The 15,431-nt window shown below is 50.6% G+C and overlaps 2 protein-coding genes and 1 long non-coding RNA gene across 8 annotated transcripts in view; 2 read left to right on the top strand and 1 right to left on the bottom strand.

The window, feature by feature from the left end:
* Positions 1-3,277: 3,277 nt before the first annotated feature.
* Positions 3,278-4,762, top strand: LOC115537741 (corticoliberin). Its single transcript, XM_030349798.1, has 2 exons — positions 3,278-3,532; positions 3,940-4,762. The coding sequence occupies exon 2, from the start codon at positions 3,960-3,962 to the stop codon at positions 4,449-4,451; it is 492 nt and encodes a 163-aa protein (XP_030205658.1). The 5' UTR covers positions 3,278-3,532; positions 3,940-3,959; the 3' UTR covers positions 4,452-4,762.
* A 1,070-nt stretch (positions 4,763-5,832) lies between these two features.
* Positions 5,833-14,713, bottom strand: LOC115537731 (tripartite motif-containing protein 55). 4 transcript variants are annotated; one of them, XM_030349784.1, is made up of 8 exons: positions 14,400-14,712; positions 13,593-13,762; positions 11,674-11,851; positions 10,893-10,988; positions 9,018-9,251; positions 7,309-7,331; positions 7,071-7,195; positions 5,833-6,653 (listed from the first exon to the last, which is right to left on the bottom strand). In XM_030349784.1, exons 1-8 carry the CDS (start codon positions 14,526-14,528, stop codon positions 6,502-6,504), a joined length of 1,107 nt encoding a protein of 368 aa, XP_030205644.1. In that variant the 5' UTR covers positions 14,529-14,712; the 3' UTR covers positions 5,833-6,501. The 4 variants fall into 4 exon arrangements, with proteins under 4 accessions (XP_030205644.1, XP_030205643.1, XP_030205646.1 ...); XM_030349783.1 differs by having other exon boundaries at positions 11,674-11,854; positions 14,400-14,711; XM_030349786.1 differs by lacking the exon at positions 10,893-10,988 and having other exon boundaries at positions 14,400-14,713.
* LOC115537751 (uncharacterized) overlaps positions 14,556-15,431 on the top strand; it is a 4,085-nt gene continuing 3,209 nt past the window's right edge. Inside the window, exons 1-2 of one of the 3 annotated variants that reach the window (XR_003974852.1) lie at positions 14,556-14,683; positions 15,235-15,431. The exon at positions 15,235-15,431 is cut by the window's right edge and continues 1,283 nt beyond it. This is a non-coding gene — a long non-coding RNA (uncharacterized LOC115537751). Of the gene's footprint in view, positions 14,684-14,824 lie in introns of those variants that run through there. The other 2 variants (XR_003974851.1, XR_003974850.1) reach the window with 2 other exon arrangements.

Here is a 15,431-nt window from a genome sequence, read left to right as displayed (position 1 = left end):
GCGCCCGTGTCAAAGGTCGCGGCTTTACCCATCATGCATCGGGAGAATTGTGACTAAAAACAAATAAACTAAATTGTAATATTTCTGGAAGATTTTTTGCACGTCAATCATGGGCCCCATGCACTCCATCCCTGGAGGGAGGGACCCCCCACACCCCATTTCTTCCTTGATTGAGAGATTTATTCGTGCCCTTTGGGGGGCTAGGGTCAGGGGGTGTCATAAATATACAATATGTTGGATATGTGGAACTGTGATTACGGTCCATACAAATACAATTTAATTAATTGAATTGATGGGAAATGAAAGGAAATGAGTTGAACTGAATTTAATTTAATTTAATTTAATTTAATTTAATCGGTAAGGATGCCCCCTGGGCGCCCCCCTGGGGAGGTGTTCCAGGCACCTGGAGTGGGGAGGAGACCCCGGGGAAGACCCAGCACTAGGGGGAGAGATTAGACCTCCACACCGGCCTGGGAACGCCTCGAGACCCCCCCCGGTCAGAGCTGGTCGATGTGGCCCGGGAAAGGAAGTCTGGGGGCCCCCTGCTAGAGCTGCTGCCCCCGCCGCCCGACCCCGGATAAGCAGATTGAAGATGAGATGAGGTGGGTGTAATTTAATTGAATTGATTTGAATTGAATTGAAGAGAAATTAATTGGATTGAATTGAACTTAATTTAAATCCATTCGATTGAGGTGGACTCCCTGCTCCTGCTCCCCACCCACCGTGAAGGCTCTGTTGTGGATCTACGTCACAGAGAAGTTACCCCCGCCTCACCCATCTCTTTCCTGGGATGACTTGAATGGTGGAGGACTGGGGGGTGGTACCGGGGCGTGGGGTGGGGGGGGGGGTGATGGGAAGAGGAGCCGACACCAGTAGTCCAGGAGCGATGGCGTCGGCGGCGGCGGCGGGCTTCTATTCGTGTCGGGCAGCGTGTGTTCCGGTGGGGTCCTGTGATGGGGGCTGACAGCTCCCCCCTGGAGGAGCGGAAAACACAGGAAATTAAACACGTTTTAACCGGGCGGAAAACTGGGTTCTATGAAGAATGGATAAAAATGACAACTTCTGTACCGTGTGTAAAGATGAAAAGGTATATACGTTTTTGTAGGGCTATTATATCTAGATATAAACCAAGAGCTATGTGTATCCAAATAAACAGAACTATTGTATCTATTATCTCTGCCTATATTATATCTAGATATACACATAGAGTTATTGTATTTAGATATACACATAAAGCTATTATATCTCGATAAACACGTAGAGCTATTATATCTAGATATACACATATAGCTATTATATCTAGATATACACATACAGCTATTATATCTAGATAAACACATAGAGCTATTATATCTAGATGTACACATATAGCTATTTAATCTAGATAAAAAACATAAGGCTATTATATATATACATATACTTAGAGCTATTATATCTAGAAATATATACATATAACTATTATATCTAGATAAACACATAGAGCTATTATATCTAGATATACCAATAGAGTTATTATAGGTAAATATAGAAATAGTTATTATATCTAGATGTACACATAATTTTTTTTTTTTTTGATGTACGCATATAGAGCTAGTACATCTGACCACATAGAGCTGTTAAATCTAGATATACGTAGAGCTATTGTATCTAGATATACAAATAGAGCTATACATCTAGATAATTGACAATAATTCGCCAAAGGCGAATTGAATAGTGGGGAATAGCCTATAATAGGGCTATTCCCCACGATCCACAGAGCCTGAGGTGAATTATTGTTGCAGTATATATTACACATGAACCCTCTAAAAATAAACAAGATAACAGTTTTTGCCGGGATTTATTTGTTTTTATTAGCGATTTATTTGTTTTTATTAGCGTGACGTGACGACCGTCAAACAATATCCCGAGTTTGAGATCTCAATCGCGTTAGCGAACCAATCCAATTGCCATCTTAGGAGGTTCACGTGTAGCATATACTAAACATGGATATAAGCCTGTCGTCTCCTCCCTGGGTCTTCCTGGGTGGACTGTGTTGTGAGAGCAGGCTGGGAGGACATTCAGGGAGGATTTCACTCCTCTGAGTCTGAGTCCACCGGGGAAACCTCATTCTCCTCGCCGGCCCGGACGGCGTGACCCCCTGAGTGGGAACCCCCGCTTTACCTTTGAAGGATTATTCCTCCGTTAAAGGATTCCTTTTTGAACAGAGACAGAGAGAGAGAGAGGGAGAGGGAGAGGGAGAGGGAGAGGGAGAGAGAGAGAGAGAGAGACAGCCAGAGATGAAGAGAGAGAGAGAGAGAGAGAGAGAGAGAGAGAGAGAGAGAGAGAGAGAGAGAGAGAGAGAGAGAGAGAGAGAGAGAGAGAGATGGAGAGAGAGAGAGACGAGTGGGTTGGCGGAGACTGACACCAGAGACAGACTCCCTGGAAAGAAGGGGCGTGGCTCGAGTGTGTGAGGCAGGGTGAGGCTGGGGGAGGCTGGCTTTGTGGGTGGGGGTGAGGCTGGGTCTGTGGGTGGGGGTGAGGCTGGGTCTGTGGGTGGGGGTGAGGCTGGGTCTGTGGGTGGAGGGTGAGGCTGGCTTTGTGGCTGGGGGTGAGGCTGGGTTCGTGGGTGGGGGTGAGGCTGGGTGGGTGGGGGTGAGGCTGGGTGGGTGGGGGTGAGGCTGTGTTTGTGGGTGGGGGTGAGGCTGGGTCTGTGGGTGGGGGTGAGGCTGGGTGGGTGGGGGTGAGGCTGGGCGGGTGGGGGTGAGGCTGGCTGGGTGGGTGGGGGTGAGGCTGGGTGGGTGGGGGTGAGGCTGGCTGGGTGGGTGGGGGTGAGGCTGGCTGGGTGGGTGGGGGTGAGGCTGGCTGGGTGGGGGTGAGGCCCCTGTAGTGGCGGAGGCGGAGGCGGTGCTCTGGAGGTCTGAGCAGGGGGACGGCCGTCACTCAGCCCTGATGCGTCAGGACAGCCTTTCATTAGGACGAGTGTCGGGGCGGCACACACACACACACACGCACACACACGCACGCACACCCACCGAACGCGCACACACGCACACACGCACGCACGCACACACACACACACACACAGAGGCAGAGGGGAGACAGACATACAGAAAGACAGACGTACAGACAGACAGGCAGAGGGACAGACAGACAGACAGACAGACGTACAGACAGACAGGCAGAGGGACAGACAGACAGACAGGTAGACAGACAGACAGACAGACAGACAGACTGGTAAACAGACGCACCCTCACAGCTCCACCTCTGACTCATAGTAGCACCTATAGGACTTTTTTTCCCCAGAGGTGTCCATTCAAGTTCCACCCATCGGCACCGGCGCAGACCGATCGGCGCACGGAGCGTGACTCTGGTCCGGGTATATAAAGCTCCTGAGCTTTCTTGTCCGGGTATATAAGGCTCCTGAGCTCTTTGGTCCGGGTATATAAGGCTCCTGATCTGGAGGAACTCAAGCTTGGCTCGGTTCTCTAAAGGACAGCACCGCATACTGCCTGGCACGGAGGCGACTGGGCTGGAGCTCACACCACCATTTAAGGTACGTCCGTTTCACATCTTAACTCATTCTTTTAAGTTTTAAACCTTTGGGTTCATCTATTGTAAGGGATAATGAGGGATGTTTGTGGGTTTGGGTTGATAGTCACACAGATTCAACGATACGGACCTTACATAAGCGAACTTACTTTATTATTACGATTTATAAAACTTGAGATGGATTTCCCTGATTAGATGCATTTTCCCTGACTTTACTTTTCTTCTTTCGTAAGAGAAAACAACCACCAGATAACACCATAGACGCTACTCACCATTGTATCATATTGTTATTATCAACCAATTCCCCGATGAGGACCGTGCATGCGTAAAACGGCACATTCCCGCGCACTTAGCGGGCACGATTCTTTCATTAGCAGCAACTGCAAGTGAACCTTTACCTCTTCCTCACAGATTCCTGTCGCTCTCCTGACATGACGCTCAATGCCCTTGGCGCCACCGTGATTCTGCTCGTTGCCTTCTTCCCGCGCTATGAATGTAGGGCTCTCGAGCGCGCAGGCGTGCCCGCGTCGCCGAACCCCGAGTCCACGCAACCGCAGCCCCTGCGCGTCCTCACGCGCCTCGGGGAGGAGTACTCCGTCCATCTGGCCGACCCGAGCTATGTGTCCCTCGGGTCCCCGTGGATGATGCTGCCCGGCCGAGCCGACCCCTTGCATACCCGGGCTCTGCGCCTCCAGCTGTCGCGTCTCTTGGAGCGGAAGTTTGGGAACATCAGGGCGCTGACGGCCGGCCTGGAGACCCGGCCGGACGAGGAGATGGAGCGGGCGAGGCGGTCCGAGGACCCGCCGATCTCCCTGGACCTGACTTTCCACCTGCTGCGGGAGATGATGGAGATGTCCCGGGCGGAACAGCTGGCTGTGCAGGCGCAGAACAACAGACGCATGATGGAACTCTTCGGGAAGTGAAGGCTGGATGCCCGCCTCCGATTATATTTTATTATTTTTTCGTGTCACCGTTCTCTAATCTGAAGAATTGATTTGAAAGCTTTTACCCTGAAACCCTGAAAGTGAGGAGATAGCGAGGAGAGCTGGAGATGGAGACGCAGGTTGTAGGTTCGAAACCCCCTCGGTTGTGTTGTTGGTGTACCGGAGCGTACGAAGATTATTCTCTTTTAAGTGAAATGTGACCTGGTCAATATACTACATATCGCATTTGATTAAACCAATATTTCAATGTATTTGTTATTTAAGTTTGTAAATAAAAAGACAAGCATCCAGTTGTTGACAGAAAGTCATATCTATATTTTTTAATAAAACATGAAAAGCAGCGTTTCCCTATCTCTGTGGATACTATCATTAAATACTTCAGCTCATCAATTTTGGGGAAAGGTAAATCAGTAATCCATCTACCAGCATGTCAAAATAAACTGAAAACAAATCAATTCATCACATGTGTTTGTCATATTCTTCCCGCATAAGATTTAGTTTATTTTGACCTGACTATTGATGGAGAAATGTCCTTCCATCAAATGAGATGTATCGTCCTCCATTCTTTGATCTTAATTCTATATTCTTCAATCTACAAACACGATGGCACACTGCTGGGTGTGAATAAGACCGAGATGACATAACAGATGAGATACAGTCCACATGCGACTGGGTGATGGCCATTCAACCGCCCTCTTCTAAACCTTAATCTCTCCTGATCCCCAACAGTCAAATTATTAATGCACCCCCCCCCCCCCCCGCAGAACCGAACATTGATGGAGCGGGGGGGGGGGGGGGGGGGGGAACGCCATGCTGGGTGGATCCCTGACCCAGTGTCCTCATGTGTGTACACACTGGGACGACAAACACACACACACACACACAGACACACTGCAGCCGTGACTCACTCCTGAAGCACCTCTCAGCCCCTCCTTAGGTTGAAGGGATTCACCACCGGATTTCTGCTAAAAAAATAGAATAGTTGAGGATACCAATAGAGGAGGAGGAGGAGGAGGAGGAGGAAGCGGGACGGACCACCGCAGTGGGAGATGTCATCTCCCTCCAGTTAAGATGCCTGACAGCATGAGCCGATAGTTTTACATTGAAGTCTGGTGGTTGGGCGGTAAAGCTTTCATACAAAATTAAAACAAAATATGTTAGGAACAGAATATTGCTTTGGCCAGTGTCTTTACACAGACACACACACACACACACAGAGACAGAGAGACAGAGAGACAGAGAGAGAGAGAGAGAGAGAGGTCCATTCCCTACGTCATACACCGATTAAACATGAGGTGAAAGCGAATGGGAACACAGCAAGCAAACCTTTAAATAACAGACATTAACCAGAACACACGACTTTAGTGAATAACAAAGTTTATTCTTCCTTTACGTTGGAATGCCCAATGACAATTAAAAAGGATTGATAACAGCCAGATGGGTTCTCCGAGGGGAGACGTTCCCACTTCATACCAATGTGGAGACTAAGGTGTCTAGCGAGCTCTGTGCACGGAGCCGTGAACGGAGGTAAATGTCACCAGTGGTGCATGGAGAACGTGGGCCAATTAGGCGGCCATCTTGTGCTAATGCTAACGGATCCAACTGATAAAAAGGACATCAGTTTATGTGTACAAAAAAGTGCCTAACAAAGAGTGCCCCCTAAAAGATTGCACTGTCGTTGAAGAAGTTCAGCCAGGCACATTAGCGTCACGTGTTGACCTGACATTTCCTCCTTTACAAATAACAAAACCTAACAAACCCTCCACTCTGAAGGCACTTTATATGACAAAGAACCTCAGCTGAGGGACATTATCACAGAATCCCTTCTACCCCCGCCTTCACACAAAGGGGGGGGGTCCATCCTGAAGACGTGCTCCTTCTGAGACAGGGGGACACAGTCTCTCATTTTAGTCAAGTTAAACAGTCAAACTTTTTCATAAAAACTACATCTCCCAACTCCGACCCCACACCCTGGTACACACACACTTCTCGTAACCGTGGATACCGCCTGAGTCCAACGAGCCGACGGCTACGTTGAGGTGGAGGCGGTCTTGGGTGCGCTAGGGAGGGATCCAGTCTGTGCAGAGGGGATCGGCTGGGATGGCGTAGCCATGGCGACCGCCGGGCTGCCAGCGGGGTCCACGTCGACCCCCTCTTCGTCGTCTTCCTCTTCTTCCTCGTCTGTTGGTCCGAAAGGTGTGATGGAGGTTGGGGAGGGAACAAGAGTCAACAGGGTTTCAAGGACTTGATGTGTGTGTGTGTGTGTGTGTGTGTGTGTGTGTGTGTGTGTGTGTGTGTGTGTGTGTGTGTGTGTGTGTGCGTGTGTGTGTGTTTACAGATGTGGGTGCGTGTGTGTGTGCGCATGCATGAATGCGCGCGTGTGTGTGTGTGTGTGTGTGTGTGTGTGCGTGCGTGCGTGCGTGCGTGCGTGCGTGCGTGCGTGCGTGCGTGCGTGCGTGCGTGCGTGCGTGCGTGCGTGCGTGCGTGCGTGCGTGCGTGCGTGCGTGCGTGAGTGAGTGAGTGAGTGAGTGAGTGAGTGCGTGCGTGCGTGCGTGCGTGCGTGCGTGCGTGCGTGTAGGGGTGAGTGTGTGTGTCTACCGTGGATGAAGTCGATGGCGCTTAGGGCTTGGCGCTCCCTGCTGAAGCTGACCGTGAAGTGGTCCATGTTCTCGTAGCCGGGCTCCACCTTGTCCAGGTGGGCGGTGCTCGCGGCGTCTGTCAGCCTGACATCATGAACCCAGGGGTTATTACGGGACTGCGTGCGTCCGTACTTCACTACCGACGCTTCGTCCAATCAGGAATGACTTTAAAAAATGTGCAACGCTCGCAAACTCACTTTTTCAGGAGAGGTTTCGCCGCCTTTGGAGAGAAACAAAAGACAGACGCAGGGTAAGAAAACACAATGAAGGAACACGAACAAAACCAAAATTCCCAGACGGCAGCCCTGGGTTCGATTCCCGTGTCCGCCGCCTGCCTGTAGACCTTCGTGAGCAGGAGGTCTAGACCCTGCCGGCATTTAACCACACGTATCTCGCCCCAACGCAACCATCTTCTACACCACACAGAGCTGTCCCAGTCCTCATTGGTGCCCCCTCCCAGTGACCAGTCCTCACTGGTGGCCAGTGTTCGAAGTACCCCACCAGCTTCCCCCCCACCCCACCAGCTTCGGGGGGGGGGGGGGGGGGGGGTTCAGAATTTCCACTCAGTGGGCGATGGTCTCATTAGAAAGCCCTGCCTCTATATTCATACCTACACACTCACGCTGTGTAGCCTACATTCTACTGAAATTGTAAAAAATGCCTTTGCCAGGTAGCTAATTCAGAAGAAAGACTGTCGCTTGTCGACGTATGTGTGAATGGGATGCTAACAGCTAAAGCTAAGCTTAGCCTGCAGATCAAATTTCCAGTGGCCGTGCCGCGGTGACAACAGGTCAGCCTGGATCATTCACGAGACATCTGTACCGTAGATCAGAGACCCAGAGAGCGCCCAGCGTCCTCCCGGCTCTCAGAGCGGCGGGGCAGAGGGGCCCCCCGGAATGGGGCCCGCTGATAGAGAGACGCTACGTGCTAAAAACACGGCTGGGAAAGGGAGCAGGCAGAGCCTACTGACACGTGACCGCCTTCCACTTCAACCTTCAACCTGCTGCCCTTTTTTTTTTTTTTTACTATTGAGTAAAACATGCTAACAGATATCTTAATCAAACAACACCAACTTAATCAAGATAGGATTATGGGAGCATTTTCATGATTGCTCATTCCCGTGACCTGCAGGTAGGGGCAGCGGCGAGCTGCAGGCTAACTGACGCGGCTGACAACGAGTGAACCCTGAACCAACCCCACTGACGTTACAATATCCATTCATCATGGGCCGCCTCCTTCGGACCGACACCTACAGTGACCATCAAGGCCATATTACAGGGGCGATTGCAGAGCATAAACACTATGTCACGCATGGGCATAACGCCACTCCTCCTGGCGTTGAAATCAATTAGCTTACTCCCCTAACGGAAATAAGGACGTACATTATATCGCTAAATTTAATAACTATAACGCAATATATAGTTTTTTACATAATTTGGCATCACTGCCAGTGCCGCCGGTGTTTCGTATTGGAGTAATGGTCGAGTGAAATATAAGTCAAAAGACGCTGAAGGCGCAGAAATGGTACAGTCCACTGAAGGGGTGTTTGAAATCGTATGACATTAGATTATTCCTTGCATGATGAGCACAGACGGAGAAACACTACATAACCAAACACTTGTAATTTTTTTAACACATCAAGTATTTCAGTACCCCCCCAAACTGTCGTTTTAGACCCTTTCGGGGGGGTCCGAATCCCATTCGAGGGGGTCAGACCCCCCCAAACCCCTCCGTAATTCGAACCCTTCTGTTAGCCCCTCCCAGTGACCAGTGACCACCGATGCTGAATGTGTGAATCATGTCATAGATATACGGCCTGTCAAGCCCTTTGAGACTGTACCTGTGATTAAGAGCGATACAAATACAACTGAACTGAATCGAACCAGTGGAGCCCTGAGGCTGGTACCTGGAGGAAGAGCGCCATCTCCGGCTCCTCCATGGCGGTGATCCCCGTCTCCACGGCCCGGCAGCTGGCCTCCAGGTGGGCCCCGTACCTCTGGGTCAGCCCCCGGATGTAGCCCAGCTTCTCCTCCTGCTCGGCCGTCACCCGCTGGCCGAGGCTCTGCTTCCGTTCCTCCAGCGCGTTGAACAGCGCGTCGAACTTCTCACAGATAAGGGTCTTCTGCCTCCGGCTGTTCTCCTGCGGTTCGCACGCGCAGAACACGCACACACACACACACACACACACACACACAGGAAGAGGAAGGTTGCGGGGAGGCACGTGTGTATACACCCACGCACACGCATGAACGCAAGCACGGAGGCTCACACATACACACACACAGACAGGCACACAAACACACATACACACAAGAAGAGGAAGGTTGTTTGTAGGCATGTGTATACACACCCACGCACACGCATGAACGCACACATATTAACACACACACAGGCGCACACACACAGGCATACGTAATCTCACACATTCTTTCAGGAACACACAGCAGAACACTCTGGTCTGATTATTGTTGCTTTGTCAGGTTAAGTGTCAGAGAATTTGGATCAGCGCTATAAAAATGTCAGGTTACATGTTTTATTTTTTTTAAAGCACGGACACACACACACACACACACACACACACACACACACACACACACACACACACACACACACACACACACACACACACACACACACACACACACACACACACACACAGCCAATCTGTATGAATGGTTCCTGGTCCACCATCGTCACTGAGAGTGATGACCGTACGTCGTTGCAGCTCTGGCCATCAAGTTTTCTGAATATCCACGTAATACTAGTCCCCTACCACCTTTTGTTTGGGCGCGACTGGGAGAGAGGGGGTGACACCCATAGAGGGTGTCACAACCACACAGGGTGTCCCACAACAGGGGGTGCCTCGGTGCCTCCTGGTGTGATCACATTCATTGTCATAATCGCCTCCACCATCATCATCATCATCATCATCACAATCATCATCATCGTCATCACGCTTGTCCTCACTCTCCACTACGATGTGGTGTGTGTGTGTGACCAATCAGAGGGCTGTGCGGTCTCCACCGATCATCAGCAAGCTGACATTGTCCCCGCTGTGTGCGTGCCACAGAATGCTAAGAGCAGAGCATGCTGTGTGGTACGGGCTACAGACGTCACAACGCGACATGGAAAGACGAGCCGACTGCACGTGTCCGAGAGAGACAGAGAAAGCCTCTTTTAACGCTCAGAAAATGTCCATCTTACTTATCCGTCTTCACTTAGACTTTCACTTTGACCTCCGCTGTCGCAGACGTGTGAAGACGCACGTAACGCCAGCATAACAAAGTAAAAGTCCCCAGCATTGTAGTTCTTTGATAGCCTGGCTATTGCCAGACCAAGGTAAATTGTAGATTGCACGTTGGTCTGGGGAAGCTGCCGTCAGTTTTCTTCAGCACCAGAGGCGTGATCAACGGGTCTAGTTCAACTGACTCTGTACGCGATTGGCTGCTTGCCGTCGCTTCCCTGTCGTGTTATTGTGTTAAACCAGCCAATAGCGCGCCAAAAGGGAAAAGCCAGCTTGGTGATTGGCTCCCGCAGAAACGTAGCCGACCTAGAAAGAAATGTATTGCTCTTCTCCAGACCCTTATGCGGGGCGAACTCGATATTGCCGGCAGAATTGGCTGATGGGCGGGGCTACCCGGTCAGGTTCAGGGAGCGTGTGTGCGTGTATGTAGGCAGAAAGGTGATCGGGGTGCGCGTGTCTTCAAGGACCCCCCGAGGGCCCCTCCGCTGTGTAAGAGAACGGCCCATCGTGCAGCGAGGAGACCCCAACAACACTGACCTCGATGGTGGAGCAGGCCAGCTCCAGCTGGCTGATGATGCCCTGCATCCGGTCGTTGTTGCCGACGATCATGGCTATCCCGTCATTGAGCTCCGTCTGGGAGGACGGAACGCACGTAAAGCACCGCAGCGCACACGCATACAACACACCGCTCCCCTTCGGCCATATGGCGGCCATAAAGCAGGGAGCGCCGATACGGAGGGAGGAGCCACCGGCACACGCTGTGAAACGGTGAGTTAGTCTGAAGTGTTGGTGCTCAGAGTGGCAGGCTGCAGTCAGCGGCCTGGAGGTGGGAAACACACGGCCAGAGTCCGGAGGAGTTCTCCTTCAGCCATATGGGCCAATACGCCGTTTAGTGTGGATATATTCTTGCACGCTGTGAAATGGTGAATTACGATGTTTTTTTAATGTTATTTTGATAGTATCCAAACGTTGCATCTAACCTCTGTTACTCTTAATACTCTTTTCTAACACTGACGGTCGAAGGTGTTTACTGGCCTTCCTCGTGGGGTTTAAGGTTCAGGGTTGGAGGGTCAGGGTTCGAGTTTCAGGGTTCAGGGTTCAACTTCAGGGTTCAGAGTTCGGGGTTAAAATTCGGGGTTAAAGTTCGGGGTTCAAGTTCGGGGTTCAAGTTTGGGGTTCAAGTTTGGGGTTCAAGTTCGGGGTTCAAGTTCAAGGTTTGGGGTTTGAGGTTTAGGGTTCGGGGGTTCAAGGGGTTTAAGGGTTCAAGGTTGGAGGTGCATGGTTCAGGCTTTGGGGTTCTGGGCTCCAGATGACTCACCTTCTGGGTCTGGTAGACGCTGGTGAGGGGGGCCACCTCGCAGTCCTTGTGCGCCCCGAACACCTTGCACATGGAGCAGGTGGGCAGGGCGTGTGTCACGCAGTAGATGTTGATCCGCTCCTCCGGGTGGACCTCGCACATCGGTGCCTCCTCCCGCTTCTCCGGCTCCGGCTTGCTGCTGCTGAACGGGTAAAACGCACGTGACGTTACCGTCGCTGAATCATACCAGTCAAGACTTTCCCGGCGTTCCACTACCCATACCGCCGTACTATTGAGTAAACCAGAAACGGATTCAGTGTGTCCCAATACAAATTATGGAAAATTGAGTACACCCAAATTATAGGATGTTGTTCTATATTATATTCTATATTCTTTCAGTCAGAAGACTTTAGGCCTCTGCTTTAGGCTGTTCTGCCCCACGATCCTCAGCGGCAGAAGTGACGTCACATCCCCGGAGCCGGTTGAAGTCGATGGGTGGCACTACAGGTGTGCTGATCAGAGACATCAACTGTGGTATCCAAATTGTATGCATGCTGTGTGTAACAGTACTGGTACATTTGTAAGGGAAGCAGCAGTACATGCTACAAATAAAAATAAAAAGTATGCTATTTGGAAAGCAGCCTTTTATCTTATTTTCACGCATCAAAAATTGGCTTTTTTTCCGGATGGACTAATGTCCGGCAGAACAATTCATCACAGCCGGAAAGCTGATAATTCGTTATCTTGTTTATTTGTTGTCGCTTGTTGACGTATGTGTGAACGTGATGCTAACAGCTAAAGCTAAGCTTAGCCTGCAGTTCAAATTTCCAGTGGCCGTTCCGCGGTGACAACAGGTCAGCCGATCATTCACGAGACATCTGTACAGTAGATCAGAGACCCAGAGAGCCTCCAGCGTCCTTCCGGCTCTCAGAGCGGCCGGGCAGAGGGGCCCCGGAATGGGGCCCACTGATAGAGAGATGCTACGTGCTAAAAACACGGCTGGGAAAGGGAGCAGGCAGAGCCTACTGACACGTGACCGCCTTCCACTTCAACCTGCTGCCCTTTGGAGAGGGAGGGGGGAGGGAGAGGGGGGGAGGGGGAGGGGGGGAGGAGGGAGGGAGAGGGGGGGAGGGGGGGGGGGAGAAAAACCTAAACAAAGCCTGACCCCCGTAACTTATGTGATAGCGGGGTGTCGCTTAACTCAAAAACCTCAACACAGGATTGGTAATTAACATTATGACTGTAGTAGATGAGAGAAAATAAATGTGGTCTGTGACTTAATAACCACATTATTGATACAATAGACAATGTTATCTTATTGATGTTGGCTAATGTACACGCGGGCACACAGACACACACACACGTCGCACACGCACACACACACAGGAAGAGGCAGGTTGTGTGGAAGCACATGCAACACACACACACACACACACACACACACACACACACACACACACACACACACACACACACACACACACACACACACACACACACACACACACACACACACACACACACTATGTAAAGCGCTTTGTGTTCCTTTGAAAAAAGCTCTATAAAAGGCAATGACTTGTATTCACCTGCCATCCACTGAGAAGAGCCTAAAGGTGGCGACCAGCTGATATCACCCGAATCCTCACCTGGTAGACCAGCTGATATCACCTGAGGCCTCACCTGGTAGACCAGCTGATATCACCTGAGGCCTCACCTGGTAGACCAGCTGATATCACCTGAGGCCTCACCTGGTAGATCAGCTGATATCACCCGAGGCCTCACCTGGTAGATCAGCTGATATCACCCGAGGCCTCACCTGGTAGACCAGCTGATATCACCTGAGGCCTCACCTGGTAGACCAGCTGATATCACCCGAGGCCTCACCTGGTAGACCAGCTGATATCACCCGAGGCCTCACCTGGTAGACCACGAGTCCTCACCTGGTAGACCCCTGCTTGAACATGTCGATGATGTTCTCCACCAGCAGGTTCCTCTGCAGCCCGTAGACCCCGTGCCGGTCCAGCACCACCTCGTGCCGGCACGACGGGCACCTGAAGCGGCCCCCCGACGTCACCGCCCCCGCCCGGGTCGGGAGGTAGGGGTTGGACGCCTGGGGCAGAGGCAAGAGGCAAGGGTCAAGAGGCAAGGGTCAAGGGTCAAGAGGTAAGAGGCAAGGGTCAAGAGGTAAGAGGCAAGCCGAGGGCCCACAGAAGCGCTGAGGGAATGAATCCACCGGTAAACGAATGACACAGATCACGGATAGTGCCCCCCCCCCCCCCCCACACACACACACACACACTGGACAAGGTGCAGTTGAGTATTATTTATTGATTTATATCCCCCTCTTGCTCTTTTTTTACATGTGATTTCAATGATGTGCAATATTGCTCACCTTTTATTTATTTGACTGACTTTTACTGTTTGTTCCATTTTGTTGTTTGTCAATTTGTCTGTCAGTGTCGACTGAATTTGTGAGCTACTGGATACCTGAATCTCCCCAAGGTGATGAATAAAGTGTCTGTCTGTCTGTCTGTCTGTCTTATGGGATGACGCAGGGTTCAGTTCGTCTACACTGCAGGAGGGGGGGCGACGGCCATTTGGGAGATGTGGACTCGTGTGGACAAATCAAACAATCAGAGAGAGTAAACACAAGCAGGCCTACCCGCGTCTGGGTCTGCAGACACACGGCGTTTAACCAAAGGTCTAAAATAGCAGCGAAACTTTATTTTTAATCGACGTTTGCTTACCTGGAAAACATCATTGGCGCACTTCCGACACAGATTGTGTTGGCACGGCAGTATGACCACCGGCTTGGTGAACATTTCCAGGCAGATGGGGCAGATGAGCTGCTTCTCCAGGTTATCCATGGTGTCCATCGTCAACACCTTCAATAAGGAATCAAACTAAAACCGAAACTATGAGTCCAGGTTCCCGGGGATCAGCGGGACGGAGAGTGTCGCCCGGCCTCGGCCCTGTCTCCCGCGGTCGCTCCGGAGGGCCAGCGCTCCCAAAGTAGACCGGCTGGCCTCAGGTCTGTTTTTAGACGCGGCGTCACGCAGAAGGTCGCCATGTTCACGGACCATATTAGAGAGGGAGGCTGGACGGTGGAGAGGAGCAGGGGCGGAACAGCTGAGAGCGGGGCCAAACCCGGGGGGGGGGGGGGGGGGGGGTGCGTGTGTGTGCGTGCGTGTGCGTGTGCGTGTGTGTGTGTGTCTGTCCATTCCACGGTTGTTAGTGTTTAATCTTTACTGTTAGTGATGGATCTTTACTGTTATTAGTGGTGAATCTTTGCTGTAATTATTAGTGGTGACTCTTTGCTGTTATTAGTGGTGAATCTTTACTGTTATTATAGGTGAATCTTTACTATTATTAGTGGTGAATCTTTACTGTTAAAATGGTGAATCTTTTCATCTTTTTATTTTTTATTTAAAATTCTGTATTTATAGGACGTGTATGTATTAGTGTTTACCAACTAGTTGACTACTTCTTAATGTTAATTAAAATCATGCATTTATAGGACATATAATTTCAAACAATTTACCACCATCTTTTTAATTGAAGTTAATCCCTTTTTTTATTTAGGTAAAAATAAAAAAAATACTTTATAAAGTAATTTCCCTTCTTCAAACTCGGGGGATCCTGACCAATCTGCTGGCTCATGTTTATTCATGAGCTCTGCCAGACGACTTCCGGAAGGATTCGGTAAAAGTAACAAGTTTCAAATCTATGTGAGTGTCATTCAAGTTTTCCAAAGCAATGTAGTTCACCGATTTCGCACA

The sequence above is a fragment of the Gadus morhua genome, chromosome 23, assembly GCF_902167405.1.
Source record: "Gadus morhua chromosome 23, gadMor3.0, whole genome shotgun sequence".
In the NCBI taxonomy this organism is placed as follows: domain Eukaryota; kingdom Metazoa; phylum Chordata; class Actinopteri; order Gadiformes; family Gadidae; genus Gadus; species Gadus morhua.
Note: the sequence above shows the minus strand (reverse complement) of the source record. Positions and strands in the feature narration are given on the sequence as shown.

Excerpts from the sequence above, each read along its gene's own strand:
- LOC115537731 (XM_030349783.1), bottom strand. The coding sequence starts at position 14,528 with ATGGACACCATGGATAACCTGGAGAAGCAGCTCATCTGCCCCATCTGC. Across the intron at positions 10,989-11,673 it reads GCGTCTACCAGACCCAGAAG|ACGGAGCTCAATGACGGGAT; the intron begins GTGAGTCATCTG and ends CCGTCCTCCCAG. Across the intron at positions 9,252-10,892 it reads TGGCCTGCTCCACCATCGAG|GAGAACAGCCGGAGGCAGAA; the intron begins GTCAGTGTTGTT and ends TGCGAACCGCAG.
- LOC115537741 (XM_030349798.1), top strand. The coding sequence starts at position 3,960 with ATGACGCTCAATGCCCTTGGCGCCACCGTGATTCTGCTCGTTGCCTTC.